Raw genomic sequence first — 21,321 nt, 5'->3', positions numbered from 1 at the left:
GTGTAAAAGAATTTCAACTTCTTCAACCTCTGTTAAACACACCACCTGGTTGTGTCTGTGGATAAAAGTATTTTCCCACCTTTTCTTACCTTTGCACCAGTATACGAATACTTTAAACTTTAACATTTTCTGAAGAAGACTTGACTCAAAGTACATTTTCTGAAGAAAATGTGAATAGTGGTGCTAAACGTGCCAGCATGATGCATGAAGGAAGTCATTGGGTCATTGAATCATTCACTCAAATGAAACGACACACACTATGCAATGTATTTTTGATGGCAGACTGAAAAGAGACTGACGGATTGTGTCTTAAAATGTAATTACATGATAATAAGTTCTTGTTTATTGAACAGTGTTGATTGATCATCAGGACGTTGCGGTATACGGTTGCTAAAGTGTTGTAAGTGGTTGTTACCACATTGCTTGCTAGGGTGTTCTGGATGGTGGTTAAGAAACAAAGATTTGAAGCTTTGCACACACGCACATATATTTATTTATACAAATATAATATGTATAACAATTGCATATCACTTGGTATTTTTTCACTGTATAATAAGATCAGCTTGTCCAGCCTCAAAAATGCAAGTCATTAATAAGAAAGTCTGTAAGTAAACATATAAAAGGGAAGAGAATCCATTGAAATGAATTGATTGACAATCAAGGAACAAATCAACTTGGTGTGATTTTGTCTATTAGGATGACACGTTTACATGTTACCCACAGTCTGAGATTACTCAAAAACCAACCAACAAAGGAACTAATTTAAGTATCTACCAAAGTCCTACATCAGGAAAACCATCAAACCAAATTACAAAAACACAGATACAATATTACCTTTGATTACTGTGGTCATCAACTACTTGCTGATTTACAGTTTTGCTTCTATAAGACTTCAACTAACAGTACGACTACAGCACTGCAATGGATAGACATTTTGCCAGCTTTTGACAGCTTGAGTTGAGGGAAAGAAGCTGTGAAATAAAAAAAATGCAATAAAAAATGTTAGGAAATAAAACAAAATGCAGTAGATTAACGCTTGCTTTTTAAATTGATTGTCAAAACAGGACAATGTTACAATGTTTCTAGTGAATGAGGTGGTCGGTTATGTGAAATATAACATAATTACAGAACACCACAAAATAATCTTTCAAACCTCTAAGATAATAAACTTGAAAATAGAACTTTAACATAACAAAATACTGTTATGATTTACCTCCATTTGTAGATATCATGTATCTGAGTTTGACATTCTGTTTGTCCTCATAGTAAATAATTTCATAATATCATCTGAACTTAAATAGAATATGTCTAAATTAGATTTTAATTTCAGTAGTGACATCACAACCATAAAACCGCATCAAAACTGTACAGCTGTCATGAATGCAGGACCTGTTAAAGGTGAAGTGTGTAATTTCTGGGCCACTTGTGCCACAAAACAAAATTGTGAAAATAAGGACTGCTTTCAAACAGGTTTCCAGAACACTCTTCCTTTCTGAAGTCCATGAAGTCCAGCCCCAAACTCTCGCTATTGGTTGGATGCGCAAACAAATAGTGTGTGCAATGTTCCAATATACCGATGAAATGTTTACAGTTTTTACTTATAGTTGAATTTGTATATTAAGGTGTTAATTACACACTTTACCTTTAAATATGCCCGCCATACAACAGCCTATGCCAAATTTCTCTAATAATCTCTGTCAATGGCACTGTGATACAGTGATCTTAAAAGAACATTCTGTGCAAACAGTGTTTATGGTTTAGTCTGACTTATGTCACATGGTGCATAAGATACAATTTTGTAGTAACTTTACCCTTGCAAGATGAATCTTCTACGCTTAAAGTTCACTTTTTACCCATACTTTGACAGTAGAATGTGACAAAACAAGTGTTATTGCTAAATCTACTTTCTTTACAAAATATTCCTTGCTACAATATGGTATAAAATACCTCAGTGTTATCCAATTAAGGACGACTGACATAAAAAGCGCTTTCTTTTTACAGAGACACCAGCACCAAAAGAACCCTTCGTTACTGTACAACGCTGTGGCAACAAAAACATATGGAAAATTGATGAATGCTTTATCACATTTATCACAAAACTACAAGAGGGACTTTTTAAGAGGGTCGGTCACAACTTGTGATTGGTTCCAGACAACTGAAATATGAACAAGTAAGTGTAAAACAATGTACTCAGTGCTAGTCTTCCTTTATCCCATCATGCCACATTTTTCCAAGCACCAATTTGGAACACAGATCATGGAGTTTTCAACCTTTTTGAGTTGTAGGTAGTTGACTGAAAGAGGATAGTCTTCACTGGAGAACAGTAAGGGTCCTCTTCCGAGATCTCTTGGACCTCCTTACATCACGGCTGTGAAATTAAGTCTCTCCCAGTGTCCTCTACTTTTTCTTCTTTTGGAAGAGCCTGTGAAAAACCAAAAGTACAAAAGCTGAGAGACAAGTTTAAAGGGACTGTCAAAACATTTGCTGGTATTTCTGGCTATTTTCTTATATAACAAATACACAGGGATATGTAACAGTCCGGACTTGAACCTTTGGTTCCCTGTGACCACTATGGCCCAACATGTCAAGAGCAAGTACCAGTGTTGTAGTTGAGAACAGCTAATTTGAGTCCAAGTCCAAACTGCGACAAGAAGAGGGTTGAGTCTGAGTCAAGGCCAAGACCAAATTCTCAAGAGTCTATGACAAGACCATGAAAACTTGGGCTTAGACTTGGACTACAGGGTAGGGTTGCACCAGCCGTTCGTAAGTTCTTTCTTAAATTGGAACGTAAAGTCCACACTAGTGGCTTAGGTACTACTAGCTAGTTTGTAACTAACTCTGTACTTCAGTCGGTTGCACCATTTGTTCTTAAGGCAGAACGTAGCTAGTAGCTCGTAAGGTCTCCGTAAAGTAATGCATAGTCGCATAATATGACGTTTACCCTCAGTGATCCTTCAAATACATGAGCAGAAGTTGTTGAAATTCCATGAATTTCAGATTATCCTTCATTTTGACTTATTTTGCCTCCTGTAGCTAACAGTAAAAATAAGTTACCATTAAATATAATAGCCTACTACTTAATCATGAATGTTTTTATATGTGAATAACATTCAGAAACTGTATTTGAAACGAAATTAATAAGGGTCAATAAATAAATACTGATACGAAAAAAACATAAGAAATGACATTTAGGCTTCCGTAAATATTTAGTGTATACGTAGAGTTACGCTTCAACTAAGTTTAATGGTGCAATACAAAAATATTTAGTAGTGCGTAGTTGTAACTTTGTGCCCATTTACATCAAAACTGGGCTACGTTGTAACTTACGCACAGCTGGTGCAACCGGCCCCAGATGAACTTGAGACTGAGTTTGGACTCAAGTACTAGACTGTCTAGACAGTGTGCTTCTGACTTTTTTGGCCATTCCAGAATTTGAGCTTTATAAGATTAGTTATTTTGGGCAAAAGATGGCATCTCATATATCCTTCGCAGACAAGTCATTTCCAGAATGCATTATGACAAGCCTTGAATAAATTTTACATTTTCAGCTGATAAATTTAGATATTTATTTGTTGGCAGGTTATATAAAGTACGCCTATTGTTTGGCACATCTCATATTGTTTTTTCCATATGCTTTGTTGTTTTTCAAAAATCTTTACACATATCATCATCCCTCTTATTTAAGCTAGGAAACATCCCATTTTGGATGGTTCCTATTGGATATGTGCTTATTTTAGAGTAGGTTCTCAACCTTTGTAACTCCCAAGGTCCCCCAAGTCAATACATGCAGACCCCTGAAACCCTAAGATATTTCCTCTTGTACTGCTGAAATAACAAAAACACAAGCTTCTTTTAGACATGAGACATTTTTATTAACAGAAACGAAAGCAAAAAAGTATATTTTGCTTTCTGAGTAAAAAACACAATTTGCCAATACAAGCCTTTTAGTAATTTGACAATTTTGTTGTTGTATGTCACGTCAAAAAAAAAAAAAAAGTTAGAGAGCTCAGCTGTGCATGTAGCTCACTTTTCTTTTATGGCAGGCTTCATTCCACTGTTCTTTCATGGAAGGGTATGACAGGCCACAACATTATTGTTCTGAATATTCATATTCTTACTTTCAAAAACTTAATTGCTTGTTTTTCCAGCGTTTGTAGCTCCTCTGGCAGGGCATCTTCACCGATTTTGTCTCTAGCCACAGTACTGGCATAAGTTTGGTGTGTTGTTTCCAGTCCACTTAATTAAGTCTCATTCTTGTATATTGTTCCAAATCATCAATCCTTTTCTCTAATCCCTCATTTTTTTATCCTTCTCTTTCACAAGGTTCTTCAATTGTTTAACTTCATCCATCAGATCAAGTAGCATAGCTTGTTGTTTAGCAACTTTGCTCAGCTCATCTTACATGAAGTTTAAAGATTTTCTAATCTCCTCCAACTCTTCCTCAACTGCGTTGCTGCTTTTCTTTGGTGGCATTTTGTCTATTTTTGTCTCATCTTCATATAATTTAATACAAAAATAATTATTGCTTTGTTCTTTCTGAAGTGTACGCCATAGAGTGCTGCCATCTTGCTGCCATCAACTACTGTAAAGACATGCTGAAATATATTCATATATATTTCAGATGATTTAGCATTTAATTGTTAAATGATTTATACCTGATAAATTCAAGACCCCCCCCCAATCTACAGTAGATCTTGAACTGATTGTATTTGTTTTTCAGATGGATTTGTGTGCGTGTGCGTGTGTGGTTTAGTGTTGGCAAAGCGCTCTCTGGTCACTGTGGCTTTACTGTTCAGTCCGCATGCCAGTCTTGATAGGGGATGATCTGGGCTCAGCCCTCTCACCATGATCCTCTTGCCCAGACATAATGTCCCAAAAATACTCAGCAGCTCACAAGCACATATGATTTTACAGCCAAGGATTTAGCCACAAGCAAGAGATGCACAAGGAATTCCATTAGGCCTCCGGTGATAAGTGTACAGAGGCCAGTGCTTCTGTGAGAAGTGTATCCGCACGGACATGCTTTTGAGTCGGCACTGCTTATAGCTTCATTTTAGGCTTGGATGGTTTCTATGGCGAGGTTACAATGCTGCCAACCATACTGCTGCTCAGAGCTAACTACGGTGTGAGGAGGCAATGAGGCGAGAGATGGGCCGAGTATCATTAATACAAGGAGATGTGCTTTGGTGTGTCTGGAAAAGACTCTTACTAATAGAATTCTCTCCTATTGTATTGCATTTGCAAAGATGAAAGACGTCTTGAGATAATGAGAGTGCTGTTATTTCAGAACCGTGATAATGGAAGTGATAAAGGATGACATTCTTTCTCTTTTTAATACAGAAGGGAGGCACTGTTTTAGAAGCTAATATGTGATGTAAAGTTAGCAAATGATTCTAACAATGACATATCAATTAACACCAAACAGAAAAAAATGGCAGTGTTTTATAAGTTTGTATATATACACCGATCAGGCATAACATTATGACCATCTTCCTAATATTGTGTTGGTCCCACTTTTGCTGCCAAAACAGCCCTGACCCGTCGAGGCATGGACTCCACTAGACCCCTGAAGGTGTGTTGTGGTATCTGCCACCAAGATGTTAGCACCAGATCCTTTAAGTCCTGTAAGTTGCGAGGTGGAGCCTCCATGGATCAGACTTGTTTGTTCAGCACATCCCACAGATTCTCGATTGGATTGAGATTGGAGGCCAAGTCAACATCTCAAACTCATTGTTGTGCTCCTCAAACCATTCCTGAACCATTTTTGCTTTGTGGCATGGCGCATTATCCTGCTGAAAGAGGCCACAGCCACCAGGAATACCGTTTCCATGAAAGGGTGTACATGGTCTGCAACAATGCATAGGTAGGTGGTCAAAGTAAAATACACATGGATGGCAGGACCCAAGCCTCCAATGCTTCCGCCGGCTTGCCTTCTTCCCATAGTGCATCCTGGTGCCATGTCTTCCCCCGGTAAGTGACACACACGCACCCGGCCAGCCACGTAATGTAAAAGAAAATATCAGACCAGGCCACCTTCTTCCATTGCTCCATGGCCCAGTTCTGATGCACACGTGCCCACTGTTGACGCTTTTGGTGGTGGACAGGGGTCAGCATGGGTACCCTGACTGGTCTGTGGCTATGCAGCCCCATACGCAACAAACTGCACTGTGTATTCCGACACATTTTCTATAAGAACCAGCATTAACTTCTTGAGCATTTTGAGCTACAGTAGCTCGTCTGTTGGATCAGACCACACTGGACAGTCTTTGCTTCCCCGCCCATGACCCTGTTGCTGGTTCACCACTCTTGGACCACTTTTGACAGATACTGACCACTGCAGACCGGGAACACGCCACAAGAGCTGCAGTTTTGGAGATGCCCTTACCCAGTCATGTAGCCATCACAATTTGGCCCCTGTCAAACTCGCTTAAACCCTTACACTTGCCAATTTTTCCTGCTTTTAACACATCAAATGTGAGGACAAAATATATCTCACCCATTAACAGGTGCTGTGATGAATAGATAATCAGTGTTATTCACTTCATTTGTCAGTGGTCATAATGTTGACCACTGACAAATAATGCCTGATCAGTGTATATAAATATAGAAAAAATAAATATATGGTTCCCGTTATATCTCTATTTGAGCTTGGTTTGGCACAGCACGATTACAAACCGCCCTTCTTGGCCCGGAATTCTCGGCACGGTTGGCTAAACCTGCTGAACTGTGCTTATAGAATGCGTGTGGTGATGTCGCCACTCAGGATTGGTCACGTGTCTGTTGCCTGGCTACCAGTTTCTCTGTTACTGTCCAAGCACGCTATTTGAGCCAAGTTAACGCAAGTTAATAATTAAATTAATCTGATTATCATCCATAACGCAGTTGCTATTTACATATCATACGTCTGTAAACAACTGACACAATTATATTACATTCTAAAGATCTCTGTTGTCAGCCACACAGTAGAAAATTTGCATGGAATGGAATGGTTAAGCAATGACAATGGTTTGGCCCAGTGGTGGCAAAGTGGCTATTGTCGGCTCAAGAATAGTTCAATAAAAAATTCTGTCATCATTCATTTCTCCTCATGTTGTTCCAAACCTGATGACTTTCTTCTACACAAAAGAAGATGTTTTGAGGAACACTGTGATCCAAACCACACTGGACCCCATTGACAGTATAATGTATGGGACCAAAAAGTACTGAGACAATTTTCAATGTATCTTCTTTTGTGTTCCACAGAAGAAAGAAAGTCATACAGAATTGGAATGATATGAGGGTGAGTAATTGATAACAGAATTTCATTTTTGGGTGAACTATGCCTTTAATTTAAAGCATTACTAAAACAAATGGTTCAATCAGTGAGATTTGCTTACTTAAAAGGTGCTGTAATAAAAAATGATTGATTTCACATCTAAACAGTTCTTAATTTTCCCTTTGAAAATGCCTTCAGTGTGATCCTTCAATGTCTGGACAACTGATAAGAGAACCCTTTTTATTGAGCTCAATCTGTGATGAAATCAGCATTCTTTTCCAGCTTGTTCAATTGATTCATTATCTCACATTATGACATAACAGCTGAGTTTCAGACACAATAGCTGTCTGTTTTCAGAATAACGTTCCACTGGTGACAGGCAGCATGCAGTACCAGATCTCCCACAGGCCTCCAGGGTTGGTGGGGCAGCTACCTCTCCTTGTGCCACCCTGTTGAGGTCCTGTTACCCTTAAAGCAATGAAAAGCCTCACCTACGACATGTGGTTCTGCTGGGCGGCCAGGTTTTGCTGCTGCTGTTGCTGCATGAGCAGCTGCTGCTGCTGGCGTCTGCGGGCGGTGCGGAGCTTCTCGAACCTCGCTTCCATCTCCTCCAGGACTTTAGGGGTGTAACGCACCACCAGTTTGACACTGTCCTTGGCTGCTTTCAGTAATTCCACAGCCTTCTCGTGGTGTTCACCCTCGACGCTCTGAGGAAAATAATTCAGTAGTCAGTTTTTCAGAGCAATCTGTTGTTCATTTCATCTAAATTAAAGGACCGAAATGCATCATCTCTCTTGGCACATTCAATGGTTTGTTGATGGCTGCTGGAACTTTATTGTATCCAAACTCATAGTTTTTGTCAGCTCAAAACTGCACTAGAAAATGCTCCACGGTGATGAACATTCAATTACATTTTGGCACAAAAGAGCCATTAATTTCCTATTAGCTCAGGAACTGTAACATGTTTGGTTTAATGAGAAATTGCTTCTCAAATGCTGTCACAAAATGCCTTCCTTTACAGTCTTTGACGCAAATGAAATCAAATGGATCCTCTGTCATTTTCGAGCTAGTAAACAGTGGACATTAGTTTCTATAATAAATCCAATTACTCCTTCATGTAATAAAATTGTAACTAACTGGAATGTTGACACAGAAGAGCAAAGAAACTGGCTTCAAAAGACTTCCCTGCAGCAGTGACTTTATAAGAGTAGACAGCTTTTTTACTGAAAGATTCATTTGGATTCAGTCAAAGATTCATTCTCGTCTGGCTGCAGTCAGACACGTTTTAAACATTTACGGTGAATTATGAAAAGATAAAGTCTTTTAAAATCTGTCCTTTTCAGTTTTAGATAGAGTCCTGCTGTAAGCTTCCTGTTTTATTTGCCCAATTTTAGCATTTTAAAATGTCAAGCTTAGCCTAAGTAAAATGAAAGATTCGAAAAATTGGTCTCTAATGGGTCTGAGATAATAACAGCTGCAAAAATTGATTTATTAGCATATTACGCCATGATGGGATCAGCCTTGTAGACTGTTGGAAATGTTTGTTCATTGAGATCAATGTAAAAATCTTTCTGCTGTAATAATCTCACTTCAGCCCAAACTGATCTGTATTGATTAAAAAGCCACTGGGCCCTCCAGCATGAAGGCATCTTATGTGACAGCTCAACACAGCTAAAAAAATTATCTCATTAAATGTTTTAAATTATTTTTGTTGCAGAAACACTTAAGTTGTTTCCCCTACTTCACCTCACAATGTCATGTGTTCAAAATTCATTCAGAATTTAAATTTAAGTAGTTTTAAACTCAAAAATTGGCAACTTATTAAGAAGTTAATAACTTTGTTTCCACTTTCCATCCTGCATGTTAATAATATCAATTCATATCAAAACAAAGTGATGACATCATCCTCAAAGAAGTGGAATTATTTTTGTTGGGAAAACAGCACAAGCAGTAAGTATTAGCAATGCATTGATAAATTCTGTGATGTTTTGTGGTATTAGCTGATCTGGCTTAAACATTCCATCCTGTTTTACACAAGAACAGAAATTTTAATATAGTGATATATATATTTTAAAAGGTGGTTAAAAATGTCTTTTGCTCATTATTTCCAGTTTGTTAGTTTCCATCCACTTATGCATCCTGTTAATTTTCTTGCCATTGTGTAAACAACCAAATTATAATTAATAAAGTTTAAAGGATTAGTTCACTTTCAAATGAAAATTACCCCAAACTTTACTCACACTCAAGCCATATGACTCTCTTCTTTCTGATGAACACAATCGGAGAAATATTAATAAATATCCTGACACATCCGAGCTTTATAATGGCAGTGAGCCGGATCAACTAGTATTAACTGAAAAAAGTGTCTCCATCCACATCCCATCCATCCATACATCATAAACATATTCCACACGGCTCTGGGGGGTTAATAAAGGCCTTCTGAAGTAAAGCGATGTGTTTGTGTAAAAAAAAAAAAAAAAAATCCATATTTAACAACTTATGAAGTAAAATATTTAGCTTTCGCCAGACTGCCTTCCATATTCTACTTTCGAAGAAAGTGTTAAAATCTCGCAGTTCAAAACGCTTATGCTACATCCTATGCCTTCCCTATTCAACTTGCGGAAAAAGCATAACTGACGTGATGCCAGTTCCGTTTTTTTCATAATTTGAATACGGAAGTCGGTCTGGCGGAAGCTACATATTTTACTTTATAACTTGTTAAATATGGATATATATTTTTTACACAAACGCATCACTTCACATCAGAAGGCCTTTATTAACCCCCTGAGCCGTGTGGAATATGTTTATGATGGATGTGGATGGAGACACTTTCTTCAGCTCATACTCGTTGATCCCGCTCATTGCCATTATAAAGCTCGGATGTGTCAGGATATTTATTAATATTTCTCTGATTGTGTTCATCAGAAAGAAGAAAGCCATATACACCTAGGATGGCTTGAGGGTGAGTAAAACTTGGGGTAATTTTCATTTGAAAGTGAACTAATCCTTTAATGCATCCATGCTGAATAAAAGTACTTATCTTACTGACCCCAAACAGTAGTGTACACACCAGAAATGGTTTAAATTTGATTTGAAAGTGAACTAATGCCTCAGCTTTAAAAGTCTTGTATACCTTTTTTTTTTATATAGAAATATGTCCTTAAATTACATACATGCATCATTTTACAGAGTTACAGAGTACAAAAGGTCATGCATAACTGGAACATCCCTGGCAACTCACCACTCCATTGACGGACAGGAGTTGGTCACCTCTCTTAAGACCACCATGCCTCTCAGCCACGCCCCCAGGGATGATGCGGGAGATGTAGATCGGTGAGTTCTGCTCTTTTCCACCCATCACATTGAAGCCAAGCCCCTCCTCCGTCTTGGGCAGCTCCACCACCCTCGGGTGAGAATGACCCTCGCTGGCTGCGAATGCCGCCACTGTTGCCTGGTGGGAACCAGAGTTCAAAGTGTCAGTGAATGTGAAACATGACTGAGAAATATAGATAGATCAATATATCATCAAGCCTGATTAACAAGATAATATGAAACATCTATAAACAGCTTAGTTAAAGGGATGAATTGTGTGGTTTAATCCTGTCTAAAGTCTTAAGAAAGAGGCACATTCACTTTATTTGATGAACAGACTTTGATGAACGCACACACATAGAATACATCAAATATGGTAAATATCTTTTTTTGTGTTCCAAAAATGAATCAAAGTTTTATGGGTTTAAAACGACATGATGGTGAGTGATGAAAGAATTTTCATTTTTAGGTGAACAAAACCATTAATACATAATGCATCTTTTTTGTGCTATATCAGCCCACCTGCTCTCTGGATATCTGCTATTCCATGGTATTTACCAATAAAAGCAAGATATGGGGGCATTTCACCAAACATTGTGGCACATTGTTATGTATCTCATTCAGTCCAACACAGCAACATTGGCTCAAACAATGGCGTGAGTTTGGAGTGGGACTGTATGTTTGTCTGACTGATGATATTGTATTTTCACTTTTTGTATTTGGTGCCTCAGAAATCACATACTTCATCTTGCAAGCAATTGTGCATTATACTTTATCTCATGTAGTCTAAACATTATATTGGCCAAAATATACCAACCTGCTCTTTAGACACCAGCATCAGCATCATCCCTTTTTTAGAAAACATAACACCGTGTCTACACCGGACGCGAGTGGCGCGACGTGACGTGTCAAAAGACAATAGAACCCATTATAATCAGTGATAATATCTACACTGGATACGGCGCAGCGTGACGTGACAAATTCCTAACAGTAAATGGATTCCCTGTTCTATTTCTGACATAGTCCTAGTGTTTTGCAACGGTTGGCTTGTTGCATTCAATGTAGACAGCTTTTAGCTCTTGTGGCGCAGCGCGATACGACGCGATAAAAGTTGTGTCTGGTGTAGACACAGTGTAACAGTTGATGTTGCTAAGAATAAGGAATATCCTTTGCATTTAAGACAGCAATTCTAGTGTGTTATATGGCTGTTATACAAGGTCTGTATTAGCATGAGACCCCTTTCTGTGGAAACACTTTAAGGTGGATTGACATTCAAGGGCCAATAACCTCTAAGGCAAGGCAAGGCAAGTTTATTTATATAGCACATTTCATACACAATGGTAATTCAAAGTGCTTTACATGAAAAGGAAACAAATACATAAGAATAAAAATGGAATGAAAAGGAAACAAATACATAAGAATAAAAATGGAATGCATAGGAAATAAAAGTAACAAAAAAGCAGAGAATACCCCTATCTGACAAGTCAGAGAGTTTCAGTCAGAATATTTGTTATATGTATTTTTTAATTCGTCTCTTCCCCATATTGGCTGTCTTTCTCTGAGGTTTTCATTCGGCGCCTAAATAATCTGTTGGGCGTCTCCAATAGATCCCATTTTTCACCTAAAATCGGCCAGGAAGAGCTCTAGGACTGACCCTCCAGTCCACACTAATTAATTTGGTCCTTGACCTCGGGTTCACTCAAACCCACTACTCTCACCACGCGGTTTCAATTTTGTTTTTATCAAATAAATCTTTTAACCACACTGGAGCTGTCTCAACCACTATGGTTTATCAATTTTTCCCAAATCATTAGTATAATTTTCGATGTAATTTTTAATTTGTTTCTTACTCTCGGACTTCCCCATGATGGTTGTTGTCTGTGGTTATTTCGGCGCCTAAATAATCTGTTGGCGTCTCCACAGAGACCACAGAGTTTCAACCATCATGGATCACTCCCCACTCTAACTTTAATTTTTTGTCTCTTACCAGAGAAATTTGAAGATTTAAAATGCATTAAAACAGTCAGGAATAAAAAGAGGCATAAAAGATTGATATAAAATGCATTAAAACAATTAAAAATAAAAAAATAAAATAAAAACAAGAAAAATAATTAAAAGAGTACATATAAAATAAAGTGCAATCAGTTCGGACGTAGCACAGTGCTCATTCAGTACATGCACAGCTAAACAGATGTGTTTTGAGTCTGAATTTGAATGTGGCTACTGTTGGAGCACATCTGATCTCTTCTGGAAGATGGTTCCAGCTGCGGTTGGCATAATAGCTAAAAGCAGACTCTCCTTGTTTAGAGCTAACCCTTGGGATTTCTAAATTATGTAATCCTATTGATCTTAGTGATCTGTTTATATTCTATGAGCATATCTGCATGTATTGAGGTCCTAGGCCATTGAGTGATTTATAAACAAGTAACAGTACTTTAAAATAAATTATAAATGCAACTGGAAGCCAGTGCAAGGACCTGAGGACTGGTGTGATATGTTCATATTTTCTGGTTCTGCTCAGAATCCTGGCAGCTGCTATTCGTATGAGCTGCAGCTGTCTTATGGTCTTTTTGGAAAGGCCAGTGAGGAGTCCATTACAATAATCCACCCTGCTGGTGATGAAAGCATGAAAAAGTTTCTCTAAGTCTTGACTAGAAACAAAGCATTTAATCCTTGCAATATTTTTCAGATGATAATATGCTGATTTAGTTATTTATTTTACGTGGAAACTGAAACTAAGGTCTGACTCCAAAATCACACCAAGATTCCTGACTTGATTTTTTGTTGTTTGACCCCTAGAGTGAAGGTATGCGTTCACCTTGAGAACTTCATCTTTGTTTCCAAATGCAATGACTTCAGTTTTGTCTTTGTTTAACTGAAGGAAGTTTTGGCACATCCGATTTTTAATTTCATCAATGCATTGGCACAGGGAGTCAATGGGGCTGTAATCATTAGGCTAAATCTGGGTGTCATCTGCATAGCTATGATATGCAATTTGGTTCTTTCTCATTATTTGGCTCTAAACCCAATATACACACCTAGCTTCCAATACTATATTTTTAAAAGCCAAATTAAACATCTCCACATTGGCTTTACAAAGACTTAAGATTGACTCTCTTAGACTGTGGTCTTTTCTTTAGATTGACTCTCTTAGACTGTGGTCTAGTCAAAGTCTAGCCTTTGTGGAAGCTGATATGTTAGCAAAGGGAAGATATCCGGATGTCTACACACCTCTGGTCATGTAGTGCATCTCTGAAAGTTTTTTCACAGCCCGAATATCTCAATATGTTTTATTTGTGCAGTAAGAGAAACGGCATCCGATAACCTGCACAGCTGCCTGCATTATCATCTGAATTTCTGAGACTTCAGAGCTTGTTAGCCAGGCGCAACCACCAGGAGACAGAGAATGTGAAGGAAGACAAAAGTACTTCCTGCTGAGCCACACTGTAGCTACAGGTGCAGCACTATGGGGCCCTGCTCATTATTAAGGCATTCATAGACAGGAAACAGTGAGAAAAAACACCAAGGATTTTCAGAGACTTTTCAAGGCGCCAGATTCCCAAATGGCAAACCAAGCAGTTTTCTGATCTCTGAAACTGAAAGAACAGCACCTTCCCTGTCTGAGTGTTTCGTCTCACACTGAAAAAAAAAATGCTGTGTGAAAGTGCTCTGCATGCAAGACACCCTTTTCCCAGTTCCTCGGCCTTCACAGCTACATCCTCTCTGAGGGAAAAAGACACAAGTAGATATATAACAAACATTTTGAAAGCCTAGACTCTTGTAAATCATCAGGTTGCCATTTTAAAAGATGGCGTGCTTCATGCTAATTAAATGTAAGTTAAACCAAAAATAAAAATTGCCATTATTTATACACTGGTTTTATTTATTTATTTAGGTTTTAAAGAGTTAGTTCACCCAAAAATTTCTGTTATTAATTTCTCACCCTCGTGTCGCTCCAAACCAGCAAGACCTTCGCTCATCTTCGGAACACAAATTAAGATAATTTTGATGAAAGGGTTTCTGAACCACACATAGGCAGCAACATCACTGTACCGTCTAAGATTTTATGTAGCGATTTGGACGGGACTAACACCTCCATGTTTATTACAGAGCTGGGGGTGTGTTCTTTCTACACGTGGGCATTACAGAAGGACATCTGCTTGCGTGCATCTCGTATGACGGATAGGTGTTTTAATGAATTACTTATTGATATAACTTTAATTTATTATTAAAATCCTGTTTAAATAAACTTCTCATGAGTTTATAGAAGTGGCTGTTTATAATAACCCCACATAAGTGAGCAGAAACATCCAGACAAGTATCTTACCTGACACTGATATTAAAGGGTTAGTTCACCCAAAAATGAAATTTCTGTCATCAATTACACTCATGTTGTTCCAAACCCGTAAGACCTTCATTCATCTTCGGAACACAAATTAAGATATTTTTGATGAGTCTTCCCCCCCCATAGAAAGCAATGTAATTACCACATTCAAGGTCCAGAAAAGTAGTAAAGACATCGATAAAATAGTCAACATGACTACAGTGGTTCAACCTTAATGATATGAAGTGATGAGAATACTTTTTGTGCGCAAAAAAACAACAACAAAAATAACGACTTTATTTAACTATTTAGTTTCTTCCCTGTCATTCTCCTTCATATAGACTGCAGGCTTCCGGGTTTTACGTCAGAACGCCGACTCAGTATTGGCTGGCTCCTGCGTCAGCATCACACGCATGTATTGTGCTGCTCACGTGGACAGAGTTGGCGTTCTGATTTAGAATGATTTGACAGCACATGGTTGTTTTTTTCACCTCTATTCATTTTCATTGTCTGGAATAGAGCAGCATGAACATTTTTCAGAATTTCTCTTTTTGTGTTCCACAGAAAAATAACAGCATACGGGTCTGGAATGATGCAAAGGTGAGTAAAAAAAAAAGACAGAATTGTAATGGGTGAGCTAACCATTTTATGCCAACTGAACGAATTATAGGACATCAGATAACCCAGTAGTATTGAGAATATTCTGAGCAGTGGCCCATTCAAGCCCATTGTAAGCCTTACAAATTACATCTTAAATAATTACACAGACTTAACAAATAATCTCCACTGGTAATGAATATTGGCTCTGAACATTTACATCAGCAATGTACTCGGAATGCACTTGGCGTATAAATGAAAAAAAAACATCCTGGAGTAGCCGACTGGAGCTCATTGACAATTGCTGCAGGGGATCCCAAAGGATAACTGGGGCTTTTAGAGCTGTTCTTCATCCTATTTATGTGCCATCGATTGAAAACTGTCCCAACGGCATGCATGCAAGCTGCTCACACATGCTAATTGCCCTTTTGCTAGTGATTTGAGTCCAATATGCGTTTCAAAACCTGTAGTAACTTTTCAAAGTGACCAAGTGAGGTGCTTTGAGGCACTCTAAGACTTTTGTAATTTACATCCTGTATTAGAACTTTAATTGATATGCTAATTCTGCTCATCTTGCGAGACCTGCTCACTGAGCATACTAATTACAGTAAGTGCTGCTGTTTTCTGTATGCCATTGCTATGGTATAACTTCATATTATAACAACACCATTCAAATGAGCCATACTATTAGTTAAAGTTATTGCTTTGTTTTCATTATGTTGAAATCAAAAGCCTAAATGTCACTGACAATAACTGCAGCAGAGTCTAAATGGTAGCAGTTGTCATTAAAAATGTATTATAACTCTAAATCAATGACAAGGACATTAATTCATAAAAATTCTGAAAGCGTTTGCTGTGCATGAATTGCCAACCAATCGACAGATTAAGCAGAGGAAAATCATTTTAGATCATAAAACCATAATACCTAAATATATGTCACCTCTGAAACGTGTCCTTCAGCAATGACAGGATGTGGGTCTAATTAAATATTAAGGTCATAAATTTGTTTTTCATTTTATATTTCCCCTAAGGCCCACTTATAATGTTAGTCAAGGTTGTTTTGCACTTACTGCCCCCTTGGTTACTGTTGCTCACTCCCACAAGCTTTAAAGAATGTTCTAGAGAAATGAATGGGTGATTTTCAAATATTGAGTAGATGATATCCTTAAGTGGGCTGGAACAAAGTATGACATTGTAAAGCATCTGCCATTTTCTTAATGGAATTGTTAAATTAAGCAGTAACATTGTTAAAAATATTCTTTAGTCACTCGCTCTACAAATGTTATTCAGAGACTCTTGTGCAGCCAGCAACAACACAACATTTTGCAAACTTCTCCCCACATCTTACTCTTATGTTGCCCTCAAATGCACTCCGGAAAACTCGTACCTCCCTGTCGGGGAAATTGATTGTTATTACGACATGTAATAAATTTGTTATTACGACATGTCATGCTTTTAAGACATAAACATAATGTGGAAGTAGCGTAAACAAAACAAAATAATTATATTGTGAACAATATACCCAAATACATACATTTCAATTCAAAATAATGAAAATTATTCAGTTCTATTATGTATTTATATATGATATCAAAAACAAATTTTTGTTCAATTCAAGTGTTTAACTTCACACTATAAGTTGCTCTGTACACCACACCTCAAAAATGATCGAAATACAGCATTTAAAATTAAAATAATTTGCAAAATCATTCATTATAGTGCACTACAGGCCTGCTTTCCTCTCACTGATCTCTTAATGATATATATTTGATATATAATATTATCTCTATTATAGACCAGTGTTTCCACAGTGTTTCAAATCAACACGCTTCTTCCAACATCACAACTCGGCAACTCATCTAGAATTCCGAGCTTCCCAATTTTAAATGCGAACATGTTCTGTCATTCATGTGCTTGGAACTCGTAATTACGATATTTACAACCCCACTTGAAGGGCACATTACTCTTAGTTATATACCTGGAATACAACTAGAATAAAAGCATCTTCTTCTGGCATTATGAATGGTATCCTACTTCCTTCTTATTACTTAACTGTGACTGGGTGGACAAATATAGGCTTCTTTAATGTGTAAAGGTGGGCGGTCATGTTCAGCAATGGTTTTTTTGGACTAGGGAAGTAGTTTTCAATTTTTCAACTATCAGTTTCATAGTACATCAAAGTCTTTCATTTGAATCAAGTAAAAGTAAAGATCAAGTAAAATTCACTTTCTCATAATATGACGCCTTTAAAATGCATTCGTTTTTTGTGTATCTCAGTAGACATTTTAAAGGATTAGTTCACTTCTGAATGAAAATTTCCTTACCCCCATGTCATCCAAGATGTTCATGTCTTTCTTTCTTCAGTCAAAAAGAAATTAAGGTTTTTGAGGAAAACATTCCAGGATTTTTCTCTATATAGTGGACTTCAGTGGGGTTCACCGGGTTGAAGGTCCATATTGCAGTTTCAGTGCAGCTTCAAAGTGCTCTACGCGATTCCAGACAAGGAATAAGGGTCTTATCTAGCGAAACGATCGGCTATTTAAAAAAAAAAAAAAAAAAAAAAATGTATATAATTTTTAACCACATATTGCTCGTCTTGCACTAGCTCTGTGATGTGCCACGCATTACGTAATCACGTTGGAAAGGTAGCGTTTGATGTAGGCGGAAGTACCGATCCAGTGTCTACAAAGCGAACGCGCAAAGATTAAGCTAAACGTCCTTTACAAAAAAAAAAAAGGGGGGGTAAAACAACGATATCGGACGGTTTTGAAGTTGGAGGAGAAAATTAGATGAAGTTTTTCGCCCTACTGCAGTACTTCTACCTATGTCACGCGTGACCTTTCAACGTAATGCATGGCGCATCACAGAGCAGTGCAAGACGAGCATTTGTGGTTAAAAAGTATACAAATTTTATTTTTTTTAGAAAATTACCGATCGTTTCGCTAGATAAGACCCTTATTCCTCGTCTGGGATCGTGTAGAGCCCTTTGAAGCTGCACTGAAGCTGCAATTTGGACCTTCAACCCGTTGAACCCCACAGAAGTCCATTATATGGAGAAGAATCCTGGAATCTTTTCCTCAAAAACCTTAATTTCTTTTCGACTGAAGAAAGAAAGATATGAACATCTTGGATGACATGGGGGTGAGTAAATTATCAGGAAATTTTCATTCAGAAGTGAACTAATCCTTTAACACTTCAGATATTGAAATGCAAATAACACCCTCAATAACTAGGAAAGTCTTCTGTTTTTACTCGGATTTGCATAATTAATAGACTATTACTCTTAACACAAGCCTAATTGGGATCAAGACACAATTACAACAACACCCACGAGAGCAGCCTATTGAGCAATTCAAAAAAAGGTATTGCAGGGTACTGCTCAGCATCCTTTGTAGCATCCAAGCGTGCTTTGTATTTTCTGTCTCGCTTGCCATTCATCGCTTGGCTCTTTGTGTCTAACGGTGTAACTGTGCACGAGTCTGCTGGTCTGTGCATCCATGCAGAGAGAGATGGTGGGCGGAACTTTCTGGACAGCAGTTTGGCCTTTAACTGGCAGGGTTCTCGCATTTGATCGATTGGTGTATATCCCTGTATGCGATGTAGGGATGCACATAAGTACATATTTTCCTAATCATCCAGTTGGTGAGTTGCCTGAATGGCTAGTCGACTAATCAGTCTTAAAGAGCCCTTTGTAATTAGGCTAGTTTCAGGTTCGGCCAGTCAGGGTCAGGATTCAAAATGAAACTTAATAAATCAGGAATGTAACAGGACAAGGAGTCTTAAGAGACATATTTAAAGGTGAGTTTCTTGTTAAAAGTCAATCTGAGACATCTGGCATGCCACAGTGACTGATAGATAGGGCAAAATTACCCACCGCTTAAAAAAATACCATGGGGATTGTGACCCATCCCTAAAGAAACCAGTATTCTGGTGTGGCTGAAATTCTCCCATTAAAGATTCAGCAAGGCACTCCCCCCTCCACCCTTTTTATGTCTCCTCTCTTTCTCACAAGAGTGCACTCTTCACACAGTATGAATTTGAATGAATGCTGTTTCTGAGCAACTGGCAAGCGTTTGCATGCAGGTCTGGCTAATTGCTGATTGTTTATCAAATCTAGACAGTTTGCGGAGAAACATTTGAAAATGTTCTTAGTTAATGGATTTCTTCTTATTGCTCATTAAACGTCAGAAAAGGGCTGTTATTAGTTTAGCAGATATAATTATGCTGTATGTGTAGTACAGAAACACAGGGTAGGTGATGTGGAAATAAATAAACTCAGACATACCTTAGCTGTGGCACGTGCTTGATACTCTGGACATCCATTCACTGTTATCGTTTCATGCATGTATTGATAGACCTATTAAAATAAAGGGGGGGGGAGACTTTTTAGTTTCAGTTCTTCTATAGTTTTAGTAAAATTACATAAAACATGGTTAAACAGTAATAGGGCATTCTCCAACAATAGGCTTTACAAATTCAAGTAAGCCAGGTTTAGATGCAGAAAATGTAATGGATTGCAGATAAACTGGTAATTTAATGTTATAAATGTGATCTAAGTGTGCTTTCACACCTGAGCGTTTGTTTCAGAACCTGGTGCGTTTTCTCTCTTGGTTTGGTTCGTTTAGGCATGTGTGAACACGGCAATCATGCTGGGATCTGCACCAAAAGAATCGCTCCGAAACCACCTAAACGAGGTGGTCGCGGACTGATTGCAAACGAACTCTGGGGTGGTTCGCTTGAGGTGTGAAAGCAATCCGACCCAACGGACCAACAAACCAAATGGTATTATAATTCATAACAGGAAATGTGCTATATAAAAAGGAGTAGTGTCTGATTTTGTGAGTGAGCACATTAGTTATCACAGTTGAAAACCAAAAGAGTACCTCTTCATCTTAAAATGATTCTCTGTGCGAGTATGCTGTCCTGACGAAGCCTTGATTCCCGCATTACAACATTCGTATAGTGTTTGCGTGTGGCTCGACACCTCTATAGACAGCGCTGGGAGATCCAGAGAGAGAGCGTGTTTTAATTTGCCACAGTATTAAAACGAATGTAGTATATAATTTAACAGCGGGAATGACAGCTATATTCGTATAGTGTTAGCGTGTGTCTCGACAGTTACAAATAAAGCCACAATAAGCTCATGGAGCTAACTTGCCAGTCATCTTGATGATGACGCAGAAGAAACTCAGACCAATAAGAGGACAGTTTTACTCGAGTATGATTTGCATAAACACATTTTGGTATGCTTTGAAAGGTTGCCTTGTGAAAGCGAACCAAGAAGAAAATGCAACATTGTAACAAATTAAGTCCCTGTTTTGGAACAAAACAAACAACCTATAGGTGTGAAAACGCCCTAAAGCAAAACAGTGTCCATTTGTTATGAAATGTTATAGTCTTGCTCCAAGGTAAAAGCCAGAATCATACTTTAAACAAGTATGTGAACCAAATCCTTCTTAAGCTTAATTTCACAAATTTAGAAATGAAATTATTCGCAAGGCAATATCGCAAAACAAGTATGTGTTAATTTTTTCAGTGTGGCCACAGGGGGTGCTATAGTGGTCATTTAGGGTAAAGTGACTTCTTCTGTGGTCAGCTTTTTCTTTCAGGTCAACTACTGTCATCTATTGACAGATCTGTCGATCTGTTTATAGCTAGCTACCTGAATGATAACATCTGGTTTGTGGTCACGTTAGCAAATCTTTTGCGAAATTCTGTGAGCAAAGTAGGTCCAGTGTCAAAAGTGTAGTGAGGCACCACTTACTCCCAAACCAAGCATCTTTAATTGGAAAATGTGGCAAATTTGCATGTGAAACAAACTTGAATCCGATGT

The 21,321-nt window shown here is 38.0% G+C and overlaps 1 protein-coding gene across 2 annotated transcripts in view; it reads right to left on the bottom strand.

Moving 5' to 3' along the window:
• Positions 1-475: 475 nt before the first annotated feature.
• lin7a (lin-7 homolog A (C. elegans)) overlaps positions 476-21,321 on the bottom strand; it is a 58,698-nt gene continuing 37,852 nt past the window's right edge. Inside the window, exons 3-6 of one of the 2 annotated variants that reach the window (XM_051892103.1) lie at positions 19,774-19,845; positions 10,497-10,706; positions 7,747-7,962; positions 476-2,422 (exon numbers count right to left, since the gene is read on the bottom strand). In XM_051892103.1, coding sequence (XP_051748063.1) covers positions 7,747-7,962; positions 10,497-10,706; positions 19,774-19,845 — 498 coding nt within the window. In that variant the 3' untranslated portion in view covers positions 476-2,422. The remainder of the gene's footprint in view (positions 2,423-7,746; positions 7,963-10,496; positions 10,707-19,773; positions 19,846-21,321) is intronic. The other variant, XM_051892102.1, reaches the window with a different exon arrangement.

Source organism: Ctenopharyngodon idella, chromosome 4 (genome assembly GCF_019924925.1).
Source record: "Ctenopharyngodon idella isolate HZGC_01 chromosome 4, HZGC01, whole genome shotgun sequence".
Classification (NCBI taxonomy): domain Eukaryota; kingdom Metazoa; phylum Chordata; class Actinopteri; order Cypriniformes; family Xenocyprididae; genus Ctenopharyngodon; species Ctenopharyngodon idella.
Note: the sequence above shows the minus strand (reverse complement) of the source record. Positions and strands in the feature narration are given on the sequence as shown.